Source organism: Nomascus leucogenys, chromosome 17, assembly GCF_006542625.1.
Source record: "Nomascus leucogenys isolate Asia chromosome 17, Asia_NLE_v1, whole genome shotgun sequence".
Classification (NCBI taxonomy): domain Eukaryota; kingdom Metazoa; phylum Chordata; class Mammalia; order Primates; family Hylobatidae; genus Nomascus; species Nomascus leucogenys.
Window position 1 is genome coordinate 15,390,818 of NC_044397.1, and position 21,589 is coordinate 15,412,406.

The following is a 21,589-nucleotide window of genomic DNA, read 5'->3' on the forward strand; positions in this document are numbered from 1 at the left end:
TTATGTGCTTGCTCACATACATACACACACATTTATTTTTCCTCATTATCCTGGAATTCCCATGGGTAGTGTTTCTGATTTTTTTCTTAACATACATTAATCCTTGACCTGTAAATCGTGCAAACATAGTAAGATCATACTAATTCAGTGCAATTGTTTAAACAATGTGAGTTAAGAAAAATAAAATAATTGTACAATCTCAGAGATCTCCTATATGAATCTTATTTTGCCACATACATCATTTCTACAGGACCCCTGGAAAGTATACTCAAATTTTAAAACTGACAGAGACACCATAAATACTGACTTTATTTTAAAGAAATGCCATTTCATCACTTGCAGGGAAATAGAGAAAGTCACGCAATCTCTGTCCTCCAACCACCCATCAGATGTTCCATTTTCTTTATGATAGGTATTCCAACCAGACCAACTAAATGTTCCCTAGTTCCAGGATCGTTGCTTTTATGAGGACATATGCTATCACTTGCTTAAATGGGGTCCTTTCAAAGTGTTTGAGGGCTTTTAAAAAACAGTTGGTTTCCTAAAATACCACTTTGCACGTGGCCCAAAAACCAATAGATATAACTGAGATGTATACAAACAATGAAACATTTTTATCTTACTAACAAACACACATGGCCAACTGGCCTAACCATCTGTCTTTTGCATTGTCTATCGTTGCATAATTGACTTGCTCCAAGGTCACACCAGAGAGCTGGGTTCATTCAATAACTATAATTAGCATTGAATGTTATTTGTAATTTAATTTTGAGCTATTCTGGTTAAATATCCCTAAAAATGTATTATTATGATAGTAATCATCACTTATTGGGTATTTATGGTAAGACAGGGACTATATGTGGAACTATATACATTTGTTATCTTACGTAGTTCACAGTTGCCTATGAATTGGATATTGTTGTCCTCATTTTGCTAGTAAGAAAATTGACACTCATGGAGATTTAAAAATGGCCAAGGCAGAGCTGGGATATGTAATAAGGCCCAGAGCCTGTAATATATCCCAGAGCCTGGTTTCCAGAGCCTGGTGTCTTCAGTAATATTTGACCTATTCTGAATTTCTAATTTTTGTACATTGTCTTTGTTTTTATTTTGTTGATGTCCATCCATGGCTATCTAGCATTCCTGTTTTGTCCTTCCTGTGTTCTTCACATTTGTGTCCATCCAAACAAGCTGCATTTAGGCTCTAGAAAAAAAGGTAGTTCTACATAATTCTCTATTCTCCATTTGCCACAAGTGATGAGGACTTTATTAAAAGCATTGTGAAAACATCCACACATACCTTTTAAAATATTTTCTTTTTCTCCTGGAAATATTATGTATACTAGGAAAACAGAGGCTTTATCCCCACAAATAAATGAGTTACATACAGGCATGCTGTTGTATAAGGACACAGGCCCTATAGAACCAAACCACCTTGGAAAGTTAGCTAACCTGTTTTCACATCTGTAAAGTGAAAGAAACAATAGCACTGCATTATTTTCCTGGGCTTCCATAACAAACTACCATGAACTAGGTGGCTTAAAACAAGATATTTCATCTCTAGCAGTTCTAGAGGATAAAAATTCAATGTCAAGGTGTCAGCAGAGCCATACTGTCTCTCTGAAGGTTCTAGGGGAGAATGTGTTTTATGACGGTCTCTGAGCTTCTGATGTTGTTAGAAATCTTGGTGTTCTTTGGCTTGTGGACACATCACTCCAATTCCTGCCTCCAGCATCACGAAGCATTCTCCCTGTGTTTCTGTCTCTGTATTTCTTCTCTTCTAAAAGAGAAGGCACTGATGAACTAAGCTGGAATTCTAATTTCATCCTCTGTATAAAAAAGTCATCATCCTTCTTATTTTTTTTAAAGCAAAGACTAAAGTGTCATCCATCCTCAATACTTTTTTAGAAGCAAGAACTAAAGTAAGCTGACATAGGGCACCATACGGCAGCTCAGCATCTTCCTAGACATCAGTGGTGGCTGCAGCAGAGTGTGCTTGGTCTTCTTCTCTTGAAGGAAGGAGGTGTTGGAGAAAGCATGTCATTCCCCACAGAACATCCCTCCCATTTCCCTTTGGTTTGGTGGCAATGATTCTAAGGACACCCACCTAGACAAAAGGAGCCTGGCTGAGCAAAGTGAGCCTTAGCATATCTGTTTCTTTGCTTTTTTTTTTTTTTTTTTGACATGGAGTCTCACTCTGTCACCCAGTTTGGAGTGCTGTGGCGCCATCTCAGCTCACTGCAACCTCCACCTCCCGGGTTCAAGCGATTCTCCTGCCCCAGCCTTCCAAGTAGCTGGGACTACAGGCATGTGCCACCACGCCCAGCTAATTTTTGTATTTTTAGTGGAGACGGGGTTTCACCATGTTGGCCAGGATGGTCGCAAGCTCTTGACCTCGTGATCTGCCCACCTCGGCCTCCCAAAGTGGTAGGATTATAGGAGTGAGCCACCGCACCCAGCCTCTTTGCATTTCTTTACTGCTAAATGCCCACCCTTCCTTGCAAAGGCCACCAAACCAATGGGTGAGCTGGTTCACATGATTTTGCAGAATATAGATGTGGCTTTACTGGTATTTTATGCATTAATAATTCTATTCATTGTTAACATCAGTTCTCAATTTGGTGACCCAGCTTTCCTACATTTGGAGGTTCCACTATCCCATTAGACTTAAAGACCTAAGGCCTTGGAAGCTTCTGACTTCATGAGTAGAAGGTATAAGGGAGAGCAAGAAAAGATCCACCTGCTTGTCATAAACTTTGGCCAAGATGTGCTACTAATCAGACCCATGACCATACCTGATTGTAAATGGGGCTGGGAACTGTAGTTCCCGACAAGGCAGACACATTCTAGCAATAACTCTACTTTAGGAATGGAGAACAACAAATTTTGGTGCACAACAGCTGTCTCTATCATAATCTTTTCTCTTGTGAATTTCCTATACTTTTATTTGCATAGCTTCTTTCTCTTTAAGCTACAAACATGTTCAATAATTTGAGATGCTTACTATATACATTACACATATATACCAGGTACTGTGCTAAGCCCTAGGAATACTGGTTATGCCTTTCTTGTGCTTCCCACATTTTAGTTATTTCTTCATGTATGCTATCTCTTTTTGTACTGTTTTGGAAAATTAATCCACTTTCCAGACCTTCAGCTGTTGCTTCTGCAAGATAAAATCTCTAGCTCCAACAACATGAGAGCTCTATCCCAGACCTCCTTTATATTATTATTATTATTATTTTGAAACAGAATCTCACTTGTCACCCAGGCTGGAATGCAGTGATGCAATCTTGGCTCACTGCAGCCTCAACCTCCTTGGGCTCAAGCAATCCTCCCAGCTCAGACCCCCAAGTACGTGAGACCACAGGCACATGCCATCATGCCCAACTAATTGTTTTGTATTTTTTGTAGAAACAAAGTCTCACTATGTTGCTCAGGCTCAGACCTTCTAACTGCCTGCTGAACACCTCCTCCTGTTGGCATCTATGCCTCTGCCTCACATCGTCCCAGCCAAACATCTAATTCCCTCTCTCATTTCTCACCTGGTTCCTCTGTCATCTGTGCTTTTGAGAAACATTTGTAAAAGTCTTACTCATGAGCTAGTATGCTAAGTGTTCCTTCTCTTGAATTTTACTTTTTTTCTAAATGAAAGCAACTTTAAGACAAAGATAAAGAAAATAGAGGGAAGAATCCATATGTAGTTTTCAAGAGACAGGTAAGAGGGGAGGGGAGGCAAGGAAACAAGCAATAGACTAGAGACCATCTGGTATCAGCTACACGGTGGGGCCACAAGTCCCTCAAATCCATATGGCATAGGAGCTGCTAGACAAAACCAAGAGGCATTATGTTGCTGGTGGTTGGCTTGGAGTTGAGTTTATGGCTCCGGAAGAAACTATATTTTTTAATATGCATATATTTGAAGTAATTTGTACATATTATAAGTGTTTAAGATATCATTCAACCTATTTCTCTCACATTCTGAGACTCATACATATTTTATGAAGCAGATATTTTTCATATTAGCATATATAGCTAATATACAAAACAAAACACTAAACAACACTTAGCTGAACCTGAATCTAAATGACTCCAGTTATACAATCATCCCTACTCCACCCAACACACACACACACACACGCACGCACACTGCCAAATATCTATTTTAATCTAAGCCTTGCAAAATTATTTAAATACAGAACGCTGCAGTGATTCTACTACCTAATTTTAATATTTTATTCAATTAAAAATGACTTCCTATGTGACATCTTTGATTTATTGTGTGATTCTTTTCCATCTTATAATTTGAATATCTAGGTAATCATCAATGAGATTGCTGGTTTCAGTGATAATTACTCAGGTTTGGCTGTTTGTCACAAATCATATGCTGAAAAGCCTGGGGAGTTTAAGTCCTTCCGGTGCTATATAATCTATCTGATTCATTTTGTTACTGAGTGCTCTTTGTGGTAGATACAAATTCAGCTAGCCTATTAGTTAAGTGCAAGTCCCGAGTAAAGGATAAATAACAGATGAGCAGCTTCAACCAACACCTCAGCATGGTGTTTAACAGCTGCCAAAAGTACTGTATAATCCTTTGGAAAGCTTAATTGTTCCCTATTGCACTTTTTGAAAGTGAAGAGTAGTTATTAATCCTGGTGTTCACACAAAATTTTCACAGTCGATCTTCATTGAATAAATAGTGCTGTTTCATATAAAGGTTTTGGTTTTATATAACACTTAACTGTCAGGGGTTAAACAAATAGCAGTGTACTAGCATGAAGAAAAATTGTATTTGGTAAAGGAAACTACATTTTAGGCTGTATTAAACTGTATGCTTAATTAGTGGTTTGAGAAAAGAGAAAATATAAATCTTTCTGGAGGCCATGGAGTTTCCCTTTTTTTAATTCCTTATTTTTTTTCTCTCTCTCTTAAAAGAAAATCGTTGTAATAGTTCAATTAATCATGTTTTATCTTCCGGAAGTATGTTATTTCTCAAATGTGTGGGAGAAGTTGGCTTTCTTAAGGAAATGTAAGACTGTAGCAGCTTTTTCCTTTTTAGTCATTGGCTTCTTAGAATCCTATTCATGTTGTTAAAACATTTACTTTGTTAATGCTTCATTTTCAGAAAGCATGGCTCCAAAGCACTGTCTTGATTCATTTTAACTTATTTGAGACTTTCAAAGAGATCGGAGTTGACCTTGTAAAAATACATTTGCATTTAGGTCATTAAAATTGAAATTGACCAATTCAAACAATTTAGAGGGAAACAGAAATAATAATTCTGTAATTCTAAACTCAGTTTTCTGCAAGAAGAAAAAAAAGAGACAATTAACTAAATAACCTATTGTCTTATTAAAAAAGGAAAGAGAGAGAGAGAGGATGGAGGAATATTTAACAAGCAAATGGAAGCAAAAAAAAAAAAGCAGGGGTTTGCAATCCTAGTCTCTGATAAAACAGACTTTAAACCAACAAAGATCAGAAAAGACAAAGAAAGGCATTAACATAATGGTAAAGGGATCAATGCAACGAGAAGACCTAACTGTCCTAAATATATATGCACCCAATACAGGAGCACGCAGATTCATAAAACAAGTTCTTAAGGACCTACAAAGAGACTTAGGCTCCCTCATGATAATAGTGGGAGACTTTAACACCCCACTCTCAATATTAGACAGATCGAGACACAAAATTAACAAGGATATTCAGGACTTGAACTCAGCTCTGGATCAAGTGGACGTAACAGATGTCTACAGAACTCTCCACCCCAAATCAGTAGAATATACATTTTTCTCAGTGCCACATGACACTTATTCTAAAATCGACCACATAACTGCAAGTAAAACACTCCTCAGCAAATGCAAAAGAATGGAAATTATATAAAGAATGTATAAATTATAATTTGTATAATGTATAAGTTATAATTTCCATTATGTATTATGGAAACTATAACATTATAAAATATAACCACAGTCCAATCAAATTAGAACTCAGGATTAAGAAATTACTCAAAACTGCACAACTACATGGAAATTGAACAACCTGCTCCCGAATGACTCCTGCATAGAGAAAGAAATTAAGGCAGAAATCGAGAAGTTCTTTGAAACCAATGAGAACAAAGAGACAACGTACCAGAATCTCTGGGACACAGCTAAAACAGTGTTAAGAGGGAAATTTATAGCACTAAATGCCCACATCAGAAAGCTGGGAAGATCTCAAATCAACACCCTAACATCACAATTAAAAGAACTAGAGAAGCAAGAGCAAACAACTTCAAAAGCTAGCAGAAGACAAGAAATAACTACGATAAGAACAGAACTGAAGGAGATCGAGACACAAAAAACCCTTCAAAAAATCAATGAATTCAGGAGCCAGCTTTTTGAAAGGATTAACAAAATAGATAGACCACTAGCTAGACTAGTAAAGAAGAAAAGAGAAGACTCAAATAGACACAATAAAAAAAATGATAAAGGGGATGTCACCACTGACCCTACAGAAATACAAACCACCATCAGAGAATAATATAAACACCTCTATGCAAATAAACTAGAAAATCTAGAAGAAATGGATAAATTGCTGGACACATACACCCTCCCAAGACTTAACCAGTAAGAAATCAAATCCCTGAATAAACTGATAACAAGATCTGAAATTGAGGCAGTAATTAATAGCCTACCAACCAAAAAAACCCCAGGACCAGACAGATTTACACCTGAATTCTACCAGAGGTACAAAGAGGAGCTGGTACCATTCCTTCTGAAGCTATTCCAAACAACAGAAAAAGAGGGACTCCTCCCTAACTCATTTTATGAGGCCAGAATCATCCTGATACCAAAACCCAACAGAGACACACACACGCAAAAGAGAAAACTTCAGACAAATATCCCTGATGAACATTGATGCGAAAATCCTCTATAAAATACCGGCAAACCAAATCCAGCAGGGCATCAAAAAGTTTATCCACCATGATCAAGTCGGCTTCATCCCTGGGACGCAAGGCTGGTTCAACATATGCAAATCAATAAACATAATCCATCGTGTAAACAGAACCAATGACAAAATTCACATCATCTCAGTAGATGCAGGAAAGGCCTTTGATAAAATTCAACATCCCTACATGTTAAAAACTCTCAATAAACTGGACATTGATGGAACATATCTCAAAATAATAAGAGCTATTTATGACAAACCCATAGCCAATATCATACTGAATAGGCAAATGCAGGCAGCATTCCCTTTGGAAACTGACACAAGACAAGGATGCCCTCTCTCACCACTCCTATTCAAGATAGTATTGTAAGTTCTGGCCAGGGCAATCAGGCAAGAGAAGGAAATAAAGTGTATTCAAATAGGAAGAGAGGAAGTCAGATTGTCTCTTTTGGCAGATGACATGATTCTGTATTTAGAAAACCCCATCTTCTCAGCTGAAACACTTCTTAAGCTGATAAGCAACTTCAGCAAAGTCTCAGGATACAAAATCAATGTGCAAAAATCACAAGCATTCCTATACACCAACAATAGACAAGCAGAGGGCCAAATCATGAATGAACTTCCGTTCACAATTGCTACGAAGAGAATAAAACTTACAAGCGGTGTGAAGGACTTCTTCAAGGAGAACTACAAACCACTGCTCAAGAAAATAAGAGAGGACACAAACAAATGGAAACACATTCCATGCTCATGGATGGGAAGAATCAATATCATGAAAATGGCCATACTGTCCAAAGTAATTTATAGATTCAATGCTGTTGCCATCAATCTACCATTGCCTTTCTTCACCAAAATAGAAAAATCTACTTTAAATTTCATATGGAATCAAAAAAGGGCTGGTATAGCCAAGATAATCCTAAGCAAAAATAACAAAGCTGGAGGCATCACGCTACCTGACTTCAAACTATACTACATGGCTACAGTACCCAAAACAGCATGGTACTTGTACCAAAACAGATATATAGACCAATGTAACAGAACAGAGGCCTCGGAAATATCACCACACATATACAACAACCTGATATTAGACAAACCTGACAAAAGCAATGAGGAAAGGATTCCCTATTTCATAAATAGTGCTGGGAAAACTGGCTAGCCATATGCAGAAAACTGAAACTGGACCCCTTCGATACACCTTATGCAAAAATTAACTCAAAATGGATTAAAGACTTCAATGTAAAAACCAACACTGCAAAAACTCTAGAAGAAAACCTAGGCAATACCATTTAGGACATAGGCTTGGGCAAAGACTTCATGACTGAAACACCAAAAGCAATTGCAACAAAAGCCAAAATTTACAAATGTATCCAATTAAACTAAAGAGCTTCTGCACGGAAAAAGAAACTAGCATCAGACTGAACAGGCAACCTACAGAATGGGAGAAAATTTCTCCAATCTACCCATCTGACAAAGGTCTGATATCTAGAATCTACAAGGAACTTAAAATTTACAAGGAAAAAACAACCCCATTAAAAAGTGGGTGAAGGATATGAACAGACATTCTCAAAAGAACACATTTATGTGGCCAAGAAACATATGAAAAAAAGCTCTTCATCACTGATCATTAGCGAAATGCAAAATAAAACCACAGTGAGATACCATCTCATGACAGTCAGAATGACGATTATTAAAAGATCAAGAAACAAAGATGCTGGCAAGGCTGTGGAGAAATAGGAATGCTTTTATACTGTTGGTGGGAGTGTAAATTAGTTCAACCACTGTGGAAGACAGTGTGGCAATTCCTCAAGGATCTAGAACCAGAAATACCATTTGACCCAGCAATCCCATTACTGGGTATATCCCCAAAGGATTATAAATCATTCTACTATAAAGACACATGCACATGTATGTTTATTGCAGCACTATTCACAATGGCAAAGACTTGGAACCAACCCAAATGCCCATCAATGATAGACTGGATAAAGACAATGTAGCACATGTACACCATGGAATACTATGCAGCCATAAAAAAGAATGAGATCATATCCTTTGCAGGGACATGGACGATACTGGAAGCCATCATTCTCAGCAAACTAACACAGGAACAGAAAACCAAACACTGCATGTTCTCACTTATAAGTGGGAGTTGAACAATGAGAACACATGGAGGACACAGGGAGGGGAACAACACACACTCTCACAGAGGCCTGTTGGGGGTGGGGGGCAAGGGGAGGGAGAGCATTAGGACAAATACCTAATGCATGTGGGGCTTAAAACCTAGATGATGGGTTGATAGGTGCAGCAAACCACCATGGTACATGTATACCTATGTAACAAACCTGCACATTCTATACATGTATCCTGGAACTTAAAGTGAAATAAAAATGAAATAAAATAAGAGAGAGAGAGGAAACTTTTAAATTCCTTGAGAGACCAACCATTTCCTAGAAATGAATATTAAAAGAAATATGTAATGCAAATATTTATGAAAATGACATTAAACAATGTAAACATTTAGTGGCAGTTTTGTGAGAAAAATGCAAAAATATACTTCTTATATATTCAATCCAGAATGAAAGCTTGAAGGTTTAATATGTAACTCTAGCAAAGTAAAAGTATTTCAGTAAGAGACCTAAGGTGATGAGTCTCTGAAATGTGGCTGTATTTTAATCTAACTTAATGAGCAGTGTAGCTAAGTATACTCAGAGCAATGGACCTCTGCAGTTAGCATGTCTGACTATCTTGGAACATGATTTTCCCAGCCACCAACTTAACAGAAGCTTGATGTCAAAGAGTTCAAGGTTGGGCAAAATTGGGGTTGTGTGCAGTCTGTATGGCTGAACACAGATCTACATAATATGAACTAGATATGCAGAAGGCAAAGTATACATTCTGCTGTGTAAACAGGAATCTAAATTTGCCTAATAAGAAGCCAACTCAATTCTTACAGAGGTAAGCCTCTATGATGTTTGTAAACCTATTTCTTTTTTTCAGTCAGGAAACTCCATTCTTAACTATCTTAGACATTTCTGAATAAGATTCTAGAATTCTTTTCTTAACCTGTTTATTTTAAAAAATTTTAAGTTTATTATAAAAATAGAGATAATAGTAACTATCCATCATCCAGTTTCAATAAAAATCAATATACAGCCAACATTCAGACCTTCTCTCTCCTTCCTCTCCCCAAACTCTGGATTGTTCTGAGGCAAAGTCCAAATATTATAACATTTCCTTTATAAATATTTCACTCTGTACTCTGAAAAGGTAAAGACTATTTTTAAAAGCACGTAACTACAATATCATTTCCGTATCTACAAACAATAGTTGTCAATAATTTCTGTGATAGTTTGTCTCCAAGATGACCCTAACTGATTGAATCCTTCCCTTCCACATGCATATCATTTCCCTGTCAAGAGGTAGAGACCATTCCCCTACTTTCATGAATCTGGGCTGGCCTGCTTCTGTATTTCCCAATAGAATATGGCACAAGTGAGGCTATAGAAGTTCTAGACCTTGACCTGAAGAAGCCTGGGAGTTTCCACTTCTTTTGGGAGTGCTGAGCCACCACATCTTACTACCCTGCTTAAGAGACCATAGGAGAGAACATATCTATTTATCCATTGATTGCTCAAACTATCTATCTACATATATAGAGAGAGACCCAGCCATTCCAGCATCTTGGGTGAGCCCAGCCTTCCAACTATCTTCATCGAAGTACTAGACATGTGAATGAAGCCTTCTTGGATTCTCCACACAAGCTCCCCCACCAACTAAATATCACTGAATTACCCCAGTTGACATTCTGTGGAGAAGAAAAATTGACTAGCCAAGACCTGCCTAAATTTTGGATCCATAGAATCATAAATAACAAAATGACTACTTTAGGTCACTATGTTTTGGTTTGATTTGATACAAGAAATAGATAACTAAAACAATTCTGTAATATTATCAATATTCAGTCAATGTACAGCTTTATCCAATCAGTTTTTAAATATTTTGGATAGAGTTGGTTTGTTTGAACCAGGATTTCAACAGATAACCCTAGAACTCAAAACAATAATGAAAATATTTTATGCATCTGTAAACATTTCCCATTTTACCAACGAATTTTATAAAAAATATCTCATGTTATATGGTAGCTCTGGATAGATAGTTGGTTTTTGCAAAGATTAATATCTACATTACACCAATTTTTAAAAAAAAGAATTAGATCTAGAGATTAAATGGCATATCAGAACAATTGTATCTAGACTTCAAACCCAGATTGTAGAATTTAAGGTCTAGTGCTCTTTCCTTTATTCCAAACACTTCAAAGATTTATATTACCTGATTGGGTCTAATAAGATTTGCTATTATTGGAACCATAAAGAAACAAGTATTTCTCCACTCCTCATCCTTATACCCTGAGATGTATTTATTTCTCAAATATATCCCCTCCTCTCAATTTCTGCCACCTGGTTCCTAGTGTAGGCTTCCATTATTTGCCTCCTGGCATACCAAAGTCCTAATTGATCTCTAAGTATCTGGTCTTGATCCTCTTTCATTTTTCCTCCATTCCATTGCCAGAAGCATCTGTCTAAAACCAAACTTGGCCACCTTGATTCCTCTGCCTAATAATATTTAATAATTCTCAAACTGATATCCATAGAAAGAAATGTTCTCAGAAGGCCACGAGTTCTCCTGGAAAATCTTCAAAATTCCTGTATCTTGGTGAAAATTTAAAACAATAAATATAAGAATCTTCTGAATCATTAAGACAATTGCCTAATAAAGTACTGCCATCTACCTGACTACAGTAACGATGACTGCATTTGGATTTACCTCACGATGCTAATGCTTCTATATAAATAAAGCTTTTTGAAGTTGTTTGGCTATTAAAAGTCATGAGGCAATTAAGCGGTCACGTAAAACGTGCATAATGATGCAGAAGTCAAAAGAACCTGTACCATAACATTTGATACCATACCAGTTTCTACAAATGCATTGTCAAAACACACTCCATTGTTATACGTACCAAATTGCAGTGGTTCTGTATCAATGGGCATATTGGAATGTAACAAATGAACTCCCAGTACTAAGAGATAATGTGTTTAGATAATCACTTAATGTAGAATTCAATAATGCCCTAAAGCTAAACTTAAGTAAAGAAAAACATTTGTATAGTTTTCAAGTAACACCATTTAAATTGGCTTTTGAAGCCTAATAGGAACAGAGTTCACATTAAGAATTAGGTTAGATTATCTTGATAAGGCAAGTAAATCTTTGAAGTTGGTTAATACTATTCTGACAACATACTTTTTCAAAAAAAGACATTAAGATTAGAATAGAGAAAAATGTTTTATCTATTAGATTAAACCATACACAATAGTCAAATTTCAATCATTTTTGATCTACAGAAATGTCACATATTGAGTTAGTAATGACGGTTTGAATTCACTAGTTTTATAAATATTTTATTTTCAAGTGTTTTCATTTTTTTGTCATTGTATTAGTTTTTTGAGGGCTGCCATAATAAACTACCACAAGCTGAGTGGCTTAAGACAACAGAAGTTTATTTTCGCACAATTCTGGGGTCTAGAAGTCTGAAATCAAGATGTTGGCAAGGTTGTTTCCTTCTGGAGGTTCTGAGGAAAAATATATCCTGTGCCTGTCTCTATTTGAGGTTCTGGTGGCTGTGGACAATCCATAGCATTCCTTGGCTTGCAGCTGTATCTGCTCCCGTGACACATGGCATTCTGCTTGTGTGTCTTTGTGTCTCTGTATCCAAACTTCTCTCTTCTTATAGGGATACCAGTTATTGGATTAAGGCCCACCCCAAACCACTGTGACCTCATCTTAACTTGATTTATATCTACAAAAACCCTCTTTCCAAATAAAGTCACATTCATGGGTACTGGGAATTATGACTTCAACATATCCTTTTAGGGTACACAGTTTGAACATATTTATCTAACATTGTAAATAAGAATAATATAAATCCTGCAATAATTGTCTTTCCTTTTAAAAAAGAGCCTGTATATTATTCCTGTATGAGAAGGTTGATCTAAAGTACAGAGCCTGAGATCCCTATCCTGTCACATTAGACCTTCAGCAACCTGGAACTGGCCCTCTCCATGGCCATCCTCCACCCTACTTCCCTGGCATTTTATTCTTTAGCAAAATATAAGGCTGCTTACAATTCCCCAACACACAACACATGATTTTATGCTTTCTTACCCTTGTTCATTCTGTCCCCTCTGCTTGTAATATCCTTCCCTTCCCAACTTCCTCATCCCTTAGCTGTGTCCTTTTCTGACTCCTATTCAGTCTCAGTTCAACTGCCGTCTTTTCCCAAAAATCCTCTGTGAAGACCACCCACCTCCTCCATCAGCACCATCACCAATCCCAGGCCCTGAGTGAAGTGGACCTCAGGGGAACGCCCATTTTCCCACACATCTGTCTCCAAACAGACTATAAACTCCAAGATCTCAGGGACAGTGTCTTCCCCATCTTTCAATCTCCAGCTCTTAACACAGTGGTCATCTGAATGTTAAATGAGGGTATGCCTGTGTGCCTATGTGGGATGGAAAGAGTTTCAGCCACAGTTCCAAGACTGCTGCTTGCATTCTAATTTATACTTCTGTTAAAAGAGGTATTGCAATTGCCCCATGCAGGAGGTTAGTATCAGAAGTTTGTCACCTAAGCAGTGAGCAAACTCACACAAATATATCTGTCATTAAAAGTGACTTATTTTTCCTCTTTGATTGACTACATGTCTTTTTTATGAAAAACATTTGTGGATTTAAGGATATGGAAAGATCTCAGCAGCTCAAAAATTTTAGTCTTGTTTTGCTGGAGTGCTCTGGGTACACAGGAATCTAATGGAAGAAAGGACTAGAAAGATAGAATGCGTCTATATTTTAAATGACTTTAATGACTTTGAAAGCCAAAATAAAGCTGTATATTTTGCTTTCTATATACTGAGTAGTTCTGCTTTTTTAGAAAAGAACATGACGTATTTCATTTTGTACAGACCAAAATGTCACACACTGGTTCTCTATACTAAGCATAATGGGATCAGAGTTCTATTAATCTGTACTTCTAAAATGACAGATAATTTAATTACTCCCATTTGGATTTTGAAAGTCATATACTTATATATGTGTGTGTATCTTGGACTTTTAATATTTCACAGATAATAAAATCACTTTATTTTCCAGATTGCTCTTTTGCTAATAATTAGCTGTCATCTTTTTCATAATAGCTTAAAATAAAACCCTGTTCTCTCTGTAAACTGGCTGGTTCAAATTTACACTGGACTGATTAAGTGGTCAGGTCAGATTCTTTTTTTTTTTTTGAAAACTAGTTAAAACAGTTTAGCAGTTATCAAAAAGCAGCTTTGCATATTTTAGTCGAATCTTTAGTTATATTTAAAAGTTGTATCTCACTTGGGGTTATTTAACTTTTAAAGTCCTTTCAAAAATAGGGATGGTAACTCATTATGTGGGGATAAAAAGTTATGAGATATGACAATAAATATAAGATTTAAATTTCAAATACGCCTGACATCATTCATTATTACAGTCAAGTTAAACCAACATGAATAGAATTGCCAAAAACATAGAAATAACACTCTCTGACTAACCAATGGGGGATTACCTGAGATCCATGCTGCAAAGCTGATGATGTATTAATTGTGTTTAGAATAATCTAGTCTATGGACATGTACTAGTGAAATTAACTTTGAAATAGAGCCATTGTATATGTGTGGGGTATTCATAGCATTAAATTAGAACCCACGTTTCCCTTTTTAAATGACTCTTTATATGCCATTTGTGGAGCCATTACAAAATTTCAGCTTTTTAAAACCCATATATTAAGGCTTACATTTTACCCAACAAATTACATTTCCTGGGTAGCTAAGTAACCCTTTTGTTTTGACTTTTGTTTTTAAAACTTGGTCTTAAATCACTAAATCATGGACTTTTCTACTTGGTAGAGACAAAACTGTACTTTAGCTTTCATTTTTTTCAGGTAAACTAAAACTCTAAAAGGTGAACTGTTTTAGTTTATGTGATGCCTTATAAGGAGAATAAATCTTGGAGGTGAAGTACCACTTGGTGTCTAAACATCTTGCAACATTTGCAGGTTAATATTCTGAACATCTCCTTGTAGCATTTTCTTTTTGCAATTCTCTAAATGTGATGGAAGAGTTGGAATGAAAGTGTGTTTGTCCCGGAATATCAAATACTGTCTCAGCCTTTTAAGGAAAAGCCTCTTTTGTGTTCATTTTAATCTCATTTGCCTTTTTTCCCCTAATGTTAAAAACAGATCGCAGGTGGGAAATTCTGCTTAATTAAAATTTGAATGAGTCGGGTTTAATTTATCAAGGTTTAATTATAAATTAAATATATGTAAATTAAATGTGACCATGGATCCAAGTAGACTGCTTCTGTTCGTTACAACTAATCCTTTCCTAGATTTGAAAACTGCATTACTAATATATCAAAACCAACTTTGTGATTTTCTAAAAACAGCCATGTATTTTTACATCGGAGAAGTACTATGTTCCAAAGGAAACAGTAACATTCCTCAGTATCTCAGCGGCAATATTTATTATTTTTTCAGTGAAATTCATATTTATCAAGAAATGCCAGTGTGATTTTCTTGAGCCAAATACACTGTATAATATATGTTTATATAGGTTTATTTAATGTATGTGTTTCATAAATACTTCCAAATTACATGAATTCTCTCTAATAAATTTTACTGTATAATTAGTTCCCTTAATATTTTATAGGTTTACTGGATTAAAAATGGCATATTTATGTAGTGTATGACTTTCTTTTCCACATTCAGGTTCTCTCTTTAGGAGCGGATGTCCTACCTGAATACAAACTGCAGACACCACGCATCAACAAGTTTACGATATTGCACTACAGCCCTTTCAAGGCAGTCTGGGACTGGCTTATCCTGCTGTTGGTCATATACACTGCTATATTTACTCCCTACTCCGCAGCCTTCCTCCTCAATGACAGAGAAGAACAGAAAAGACGAGAATGTGGCTATTCTTGTAGCCCTTTGAATGTGGTAGACTTGATTGTGGATATTATGTTTATCATAGATATTTTAATAAACTTCAGAACAACATATGTAAATCAGAATGAAGAAGTGGTAAGTGATCCTGCCAAAATAGCAATACACTACTTCAAAGGCTGGTTCCTGATTGACATGGTTGCAGCAATTCCTTTTGACTTGCTGATTTTTGGATCAGGTTCTGATGAGGTAAGAACTGCTTAAGATTCTTATTTTCTGAAAGATTGCAATTATAAAAGTGAATCTATTTTAACTGCAAAAAGAATAGTTGCTTTGCAAGCTTCTTGTATCTCACAGATAAAATTCATTTTCAATTGGGGATGCTACAGAATGAAATGAAACCATTTTGCCATTGCAAATCAAATTCTTTCTCTTTTTGCTAAGAGATGCAAAAGATTCTCCATTCTTTACCCACCAAATTAAACTTGGAAACAAGTGGTCCATAGCACACAGAACATTCCCAGGATTTAAAATCTCTACTTATTAACTTCATGGGTGTAAAACTCTCAAATATTAAGTATGTCTCTGTTTTTCTTAATTCATTGTTAAGGTTTGAGACAGCAGAGATTTGTTTTTTGTTCAAATTATGTGAAGAGGGCACCTTCTGAAATGTCTTATTCAAAAATTCTTTCTCTTAAATAATATCCAGCTTGGAAAGTTCTTTTTGTGTATCCCAATGCCTAATAAAGTTGGAAACTAAGAAAATACGAGAAGTGTATGTATTGTGCATTTTCTGGATAGAGGGTCCAGAACTTTAATCAGCTCCTCAAAAGACTCTTTGATCTAAAAGAAGTTAAGTTTTCCTGCAGTTCACTTCATCTAATTTCCATTATTTTTACCATTTTAAACTTTCTGGATTCTATAACAGAAAGATTAACAGAATGCTTGAAAGTAGTTCCAAGGGAATAGGTTGAAAAAATCCTCAATATGTTGGATTTTTAAAAATTGTGTCTTTTTCTACATAAGAACCCTGCCCTGCACCAACTTCCTCCTCTCCCCAACAAAGAGGAGACCAACTCCTCTTGGAAGATGGTTGCTTCCTAGCCAATGAAGGCTTTAGAACAAGATAATCCTCCTGGACCAAGGGGGACCAAAAGATTTTATTTCTAAATCTATTTATTTGTTAGAAATAAACTCTGATCAAACTATGAGTCATTTAAGAGCAGGGCAATGAAATAATACATTTTTCCTGGGTTCTACAATTTTAAACAAAGTCCCAACCTGACGTTCCTCATCTGTGAAAGGATGATAATAATATTACCTTCTCCTCTTGCTTTTTTTTTCTAATTTGAGACTCTAATGAGATAATACATGTGACTCAGCAAAATACTTTTTAAAAATCAGCTGTTCTTAATTAGCTGAACTTTTAATATTAGCTACTCCTAACTTTGGGTTTTAACTAAAAGACAGTGAAATACTTCTTTATTAATATATATCTTTGAATTTCTTATAATGGGTGATTCATATCATTACACCAAATAAGCTTATGTTGATGAACAATAAAATAAAACCTCATTCTTTCAAAAGTTAAAATATATGCACCAACAGCAAATATTAGTGATTTGTAGACAAGCTTAGAAGTATAATGGGATAAGTTTTAAGAAGTTTGTGTCTTTTAAATTTTAAAGTCTGAATTTTAAAATGCACTAAAAATTCTGGACATAATCTAAGTGTTACCCCCAAATTAAAATCTAGTACTGCTGCCAATGTGGATCTTAGAACTAGAAGTAACCACAGGAAATTGTCTAGTTCAATCCTCTGCCTATGAAGCTAAAGTACTATTATTCCCATTTTACAGAATGAGACTGTTGAAACCTAGAATTTTTCAGTGATGCACTCAGTCCTATTTTCTGCATTTCTCTTAATTACTAATATAATACTTTATTTATTCCAAAATTGTTTGTTGGGTACCCTTCAAAGTGACAGGCACTGTCCTAGGTTTAGAGATTCAGAAGTAAATCAGACAAAGCTTGTGTTGTCCAGGAACTTACATTCTAGAATTGAGAAACAGGGGTAGGGGATGGCAGAGGGCAAAAGACCATTAATAAACAAACCAACAAACGCAGTGCAGAAAGTTTTCAGGAAAGAGTAAATGCTGTGATGATAGCAAAGCAGGTGGATGTGATAGAGAATGACCTGGATGGATGGCTAATTTGAATTGGAAATTACAAAAGGCCAGTAAGGAGAGGCCATTTGAGTTGAGACTTGACAGGAAGCAACCATCCACATGAGACCACCGTGCAGAGCATTTCACACAGAAGGAAACACTAGTGCAAATGTCGCATCTGGGGAACAAGCTCGTTATGGTAGAGGAACAGAAAGATGGCTGGTGGCTGCCAGGCTGAACCACACAGTAAGAGGTGGAATGCTAAGGTTTGAGAAGGCAGAGACAGAGACCAAATCACCTAGATATGTGGGATTTCTTACTTATTCTGGCTGCAATGGAGTCTTTCGAACAGGAATGATATTATCCGATGGACATTTTGAAGACTGCAAAGGCTGTCATTTGCAGACTGGAGAGTCAGGCTAGGAGCAGGGAACTAGTTCAGACCACACGTTGTGATGCAGGACAAAACAACAGCTTGATAGCAACAGAAATGAAGAAAAGTAAAGAAATTTGGGATATATTTTGGAGGTGAGCTGCCAAGGCTGGTTGATGGATTAAGTATTGAATGGAAGGGTAGGAGAAAAAGCAGAATTAAGGGTGGTGCAAACTTTTTTTGTTGCTTGTTTATTCTTATTGAAACATTTCTTTGGTGAAGGGCAGGAGGGTTGCTGAAGCAAAATTATAAATGGTAATGCATTTATTCAGATGGAAAAACCTTAGCAAGAAAAAGTGTGTTGTGGGGAAGAAATTCCTGTTTTAGCCACCTTAAGTTTGTGATGACTATTGGTTATTCAACTACAGGTGACATGTAGGAAGTCAAGCACCCCATGAGCACCTAGAAAAATAATATGTGAGTATAAGAAGAGAAATGAGATCCATTAAATTAAATGTTAGATGCAATCCTGACAAAGATTGGTTTGGATTAGCTTCTAAACAAGAACCATGTGTCAGTTTTCTGTGTGGATCTGTTAAGGGTCTGGAGACACATATTTGACAGGTCAAAAATAAAGCCTTAAAACCTACACTTTTTAAAGTGGCAGGGATTTTGTTGTTTAGATATGCAAGATCCAGTAGCCATAGCTGGGATAAAGAGGAATCCCAGGAGAGGGCTTTCATATGTTCATAGATGAATGTTTCTACACAGTAAATGCTTAAGTACATAAATAAATGCATAAGTACATAAATAAACAAATTAAGAGTGATTTTCAACAAATTATAAGAACAGTGATAATTTCTTAATTGCTTAATTTTAAGACACGGTCTCATTCTGTCACCCAAGCTAGAGTGCAGTGGTGTAACCTCAGCTCAGTGCAGCCTCTGCCTCCCGGGCTCAAGTGATCCTCTGCCTCAGCCCCTCGAGGAGCTGGGACTACAGGCAGACGCCACCATACCCGGCTAATTTTCATATTTTTTGGCAGAGAGGGTTTCACTATGTTGCCCAGGCTGATCTCAAACTCCTAGCTCAAGTGATCTGCTTGCCTCAGCCTCCCAAAGTGCTGAAATTACAGGCGTGAGCCAGTGTGCCCGGTCCTAAATGTTTTCTATCCATCAAAGCATCATAGATGAGCTCAGAAAACATAATTTTGTCAATGTCAATTAAACATTAATATCTTCTTTGCCAATTTCCCTAAATGTTAAGATACTGTAACACTTTTATTTATATTCAACCCTATAAAAAAATCAAATTTTTATCTATATTATGTAATCTATGTAACAGGTGTTAATAAATGCTAAGAGGATATATTGACATATACGTTTTTACTAAAGAAGACATGGCACGGCCGGGCGCAGTGGCTCACACCTGTAATCCCAGCACTTTGGTAGGCCAAGACGGGCGGATCACAAGGTCAGGAGATCGAGACCATCCTGGCTAACACGGTGAAACCCCATCTCTACTAAAAATACAAAAAAATTAGCCAGGCGTGGTGGCGGGCGCCTGTAGTCCCAGCTACTCGGGAGGCTGAGGCAGGAGAATGGCGTGAACCTGGGAGGCGGAGCTTGCAGTGAGCAGAGATCGCGCCACTGCACTCCAGCCTGGGCAAAAGAGCGAAACTCCATCTCAAAAAAAAAAAAAAAAAGAGAGAGAAGAAGATATAACTGTTTAATTTTTTTCTTACATGATTACAAATCACCTACAAAAACTAGAGGATATTCTATAATGTTAAAAAAACATGTTGAAGAAAATAAATATTGGCAATAACTGGGCTTGCCTATGTCATTAATATCTTCCTGATGATAATGCCATCCAGAGAGACAATAAAAAGATTCTCTATTTCCTAATTTCTGCATCAGCAAACATCATACCACCCATTACGTCAATCATTGGCAAATTTTCTCTGTATCATTGGTTCAAAGGAATAATGTTATTGGCTCAGTCTCCAGAAAGTTAACTTTTGATTATCTGCCTCATATTTTCCCATATTTAGCTCATCTGTGGCAAATCTTAATTTCAGAGATATTAGCAGCTGAAATCTACAAAACTCTGCTAAATTACGTGCTTCATTAACCTCTTACTCCCCAGAAAATTAGGATTCTTGCAATTAATTATTTGCTTCATTGACCCCTTTCCTTTCACACTTTACCATTATTTTTTCTGAATCCTGAATACAACAAAGAAGGCCTTTGAAACTTAAGTAACTACGGTGCTCTTTGAGGGAAAATTCCAATAGAAAAGAGGGATTCTGATCATAATGATATGTTTGATTTATTAGTCTGATAGATGAATTGTGAAATTGATGCAAGGAAAATATTAGCAGGTATCTATATGCAAACTCTGAGCATTTCGACAGCTGAACTTGATCTTTATAATAGATATCTTTAGTTTACTTCTAAAACATCCAGTATAATCATGTTCAACTTTTAGGAACAAATCACATTTTGCAGACACATATACATATACATGTCTACACATAAAGTTGCTAAGTCTCCTTAGTTTTGGGGAGTTTAGACAGAAGTTTCTATTGGCTTATATTTGGAGCTATTTGTCATGCCTCTAAAAATGTATGGCATGACTTTTAAGAGATATAAGATCCCCAATGGAAAAATTATTTTGCTTTTAGTTGATCATTTGTTCATTTGTATGTGATTGATTGTCTACGTTTTGCTAGAGATGGCATAAAGTATAACCCTTGGTAAAATATTTCTCAGGACAAGTCAAATTATCATTTAAAAAATATGACATCCTTACTTATTTATTTGTTGTAACATTTGCATACTACTGTTTAGAATCACTTGATGGTCAGTTGTCTGTTACTGTAGAGAAAGCCAAAGCAAGTTCAAATTGCAGAAAAATAAAATGTTAGTTATAAAAAAAACCAAAAATAAGTGTCTCAATAATAAAGGTTATTAAATATTGAAATGAGTTTCCCAGTGAAATTGTAAAAATCTCCTCTTTAAAAGCCATACTTTAGAAGTATTCGTGAGGTCTGATATAAATGAATTATAATCTAGGTAATTCCCCAAGGTTTTAGACACATTCAA

At 36.2% G+C, this 21,589-nt stretch overlaps 1 protein-coding gene across 2 annotated transcripts in view; it reads left to right on the plus strand.

Annotated features, from left to right (window-relative positions):
* The window catches only part of KCNH7 (potassium voltage-gated channel subfamily H member 7), a 465,696-nt gene that overhangs the window by 374,134 nt on the left and 69,973 nt on the right, over positions 1 to 21,589 (plus strand). For both annotated transcript variants that reach the window (XM_030797574.1, XM_030797575.1), the window contains exon 7: positions 15,766 to 16,191. In XM_030797574.1, coding sequence (XP_030653434.1) covers positions 15,766 to 16,191 — 426 coding nt within the window. The remainder of the gene's footprint in view (positions 1 to 15,765; positions 16,192 to 21,589) is intronic.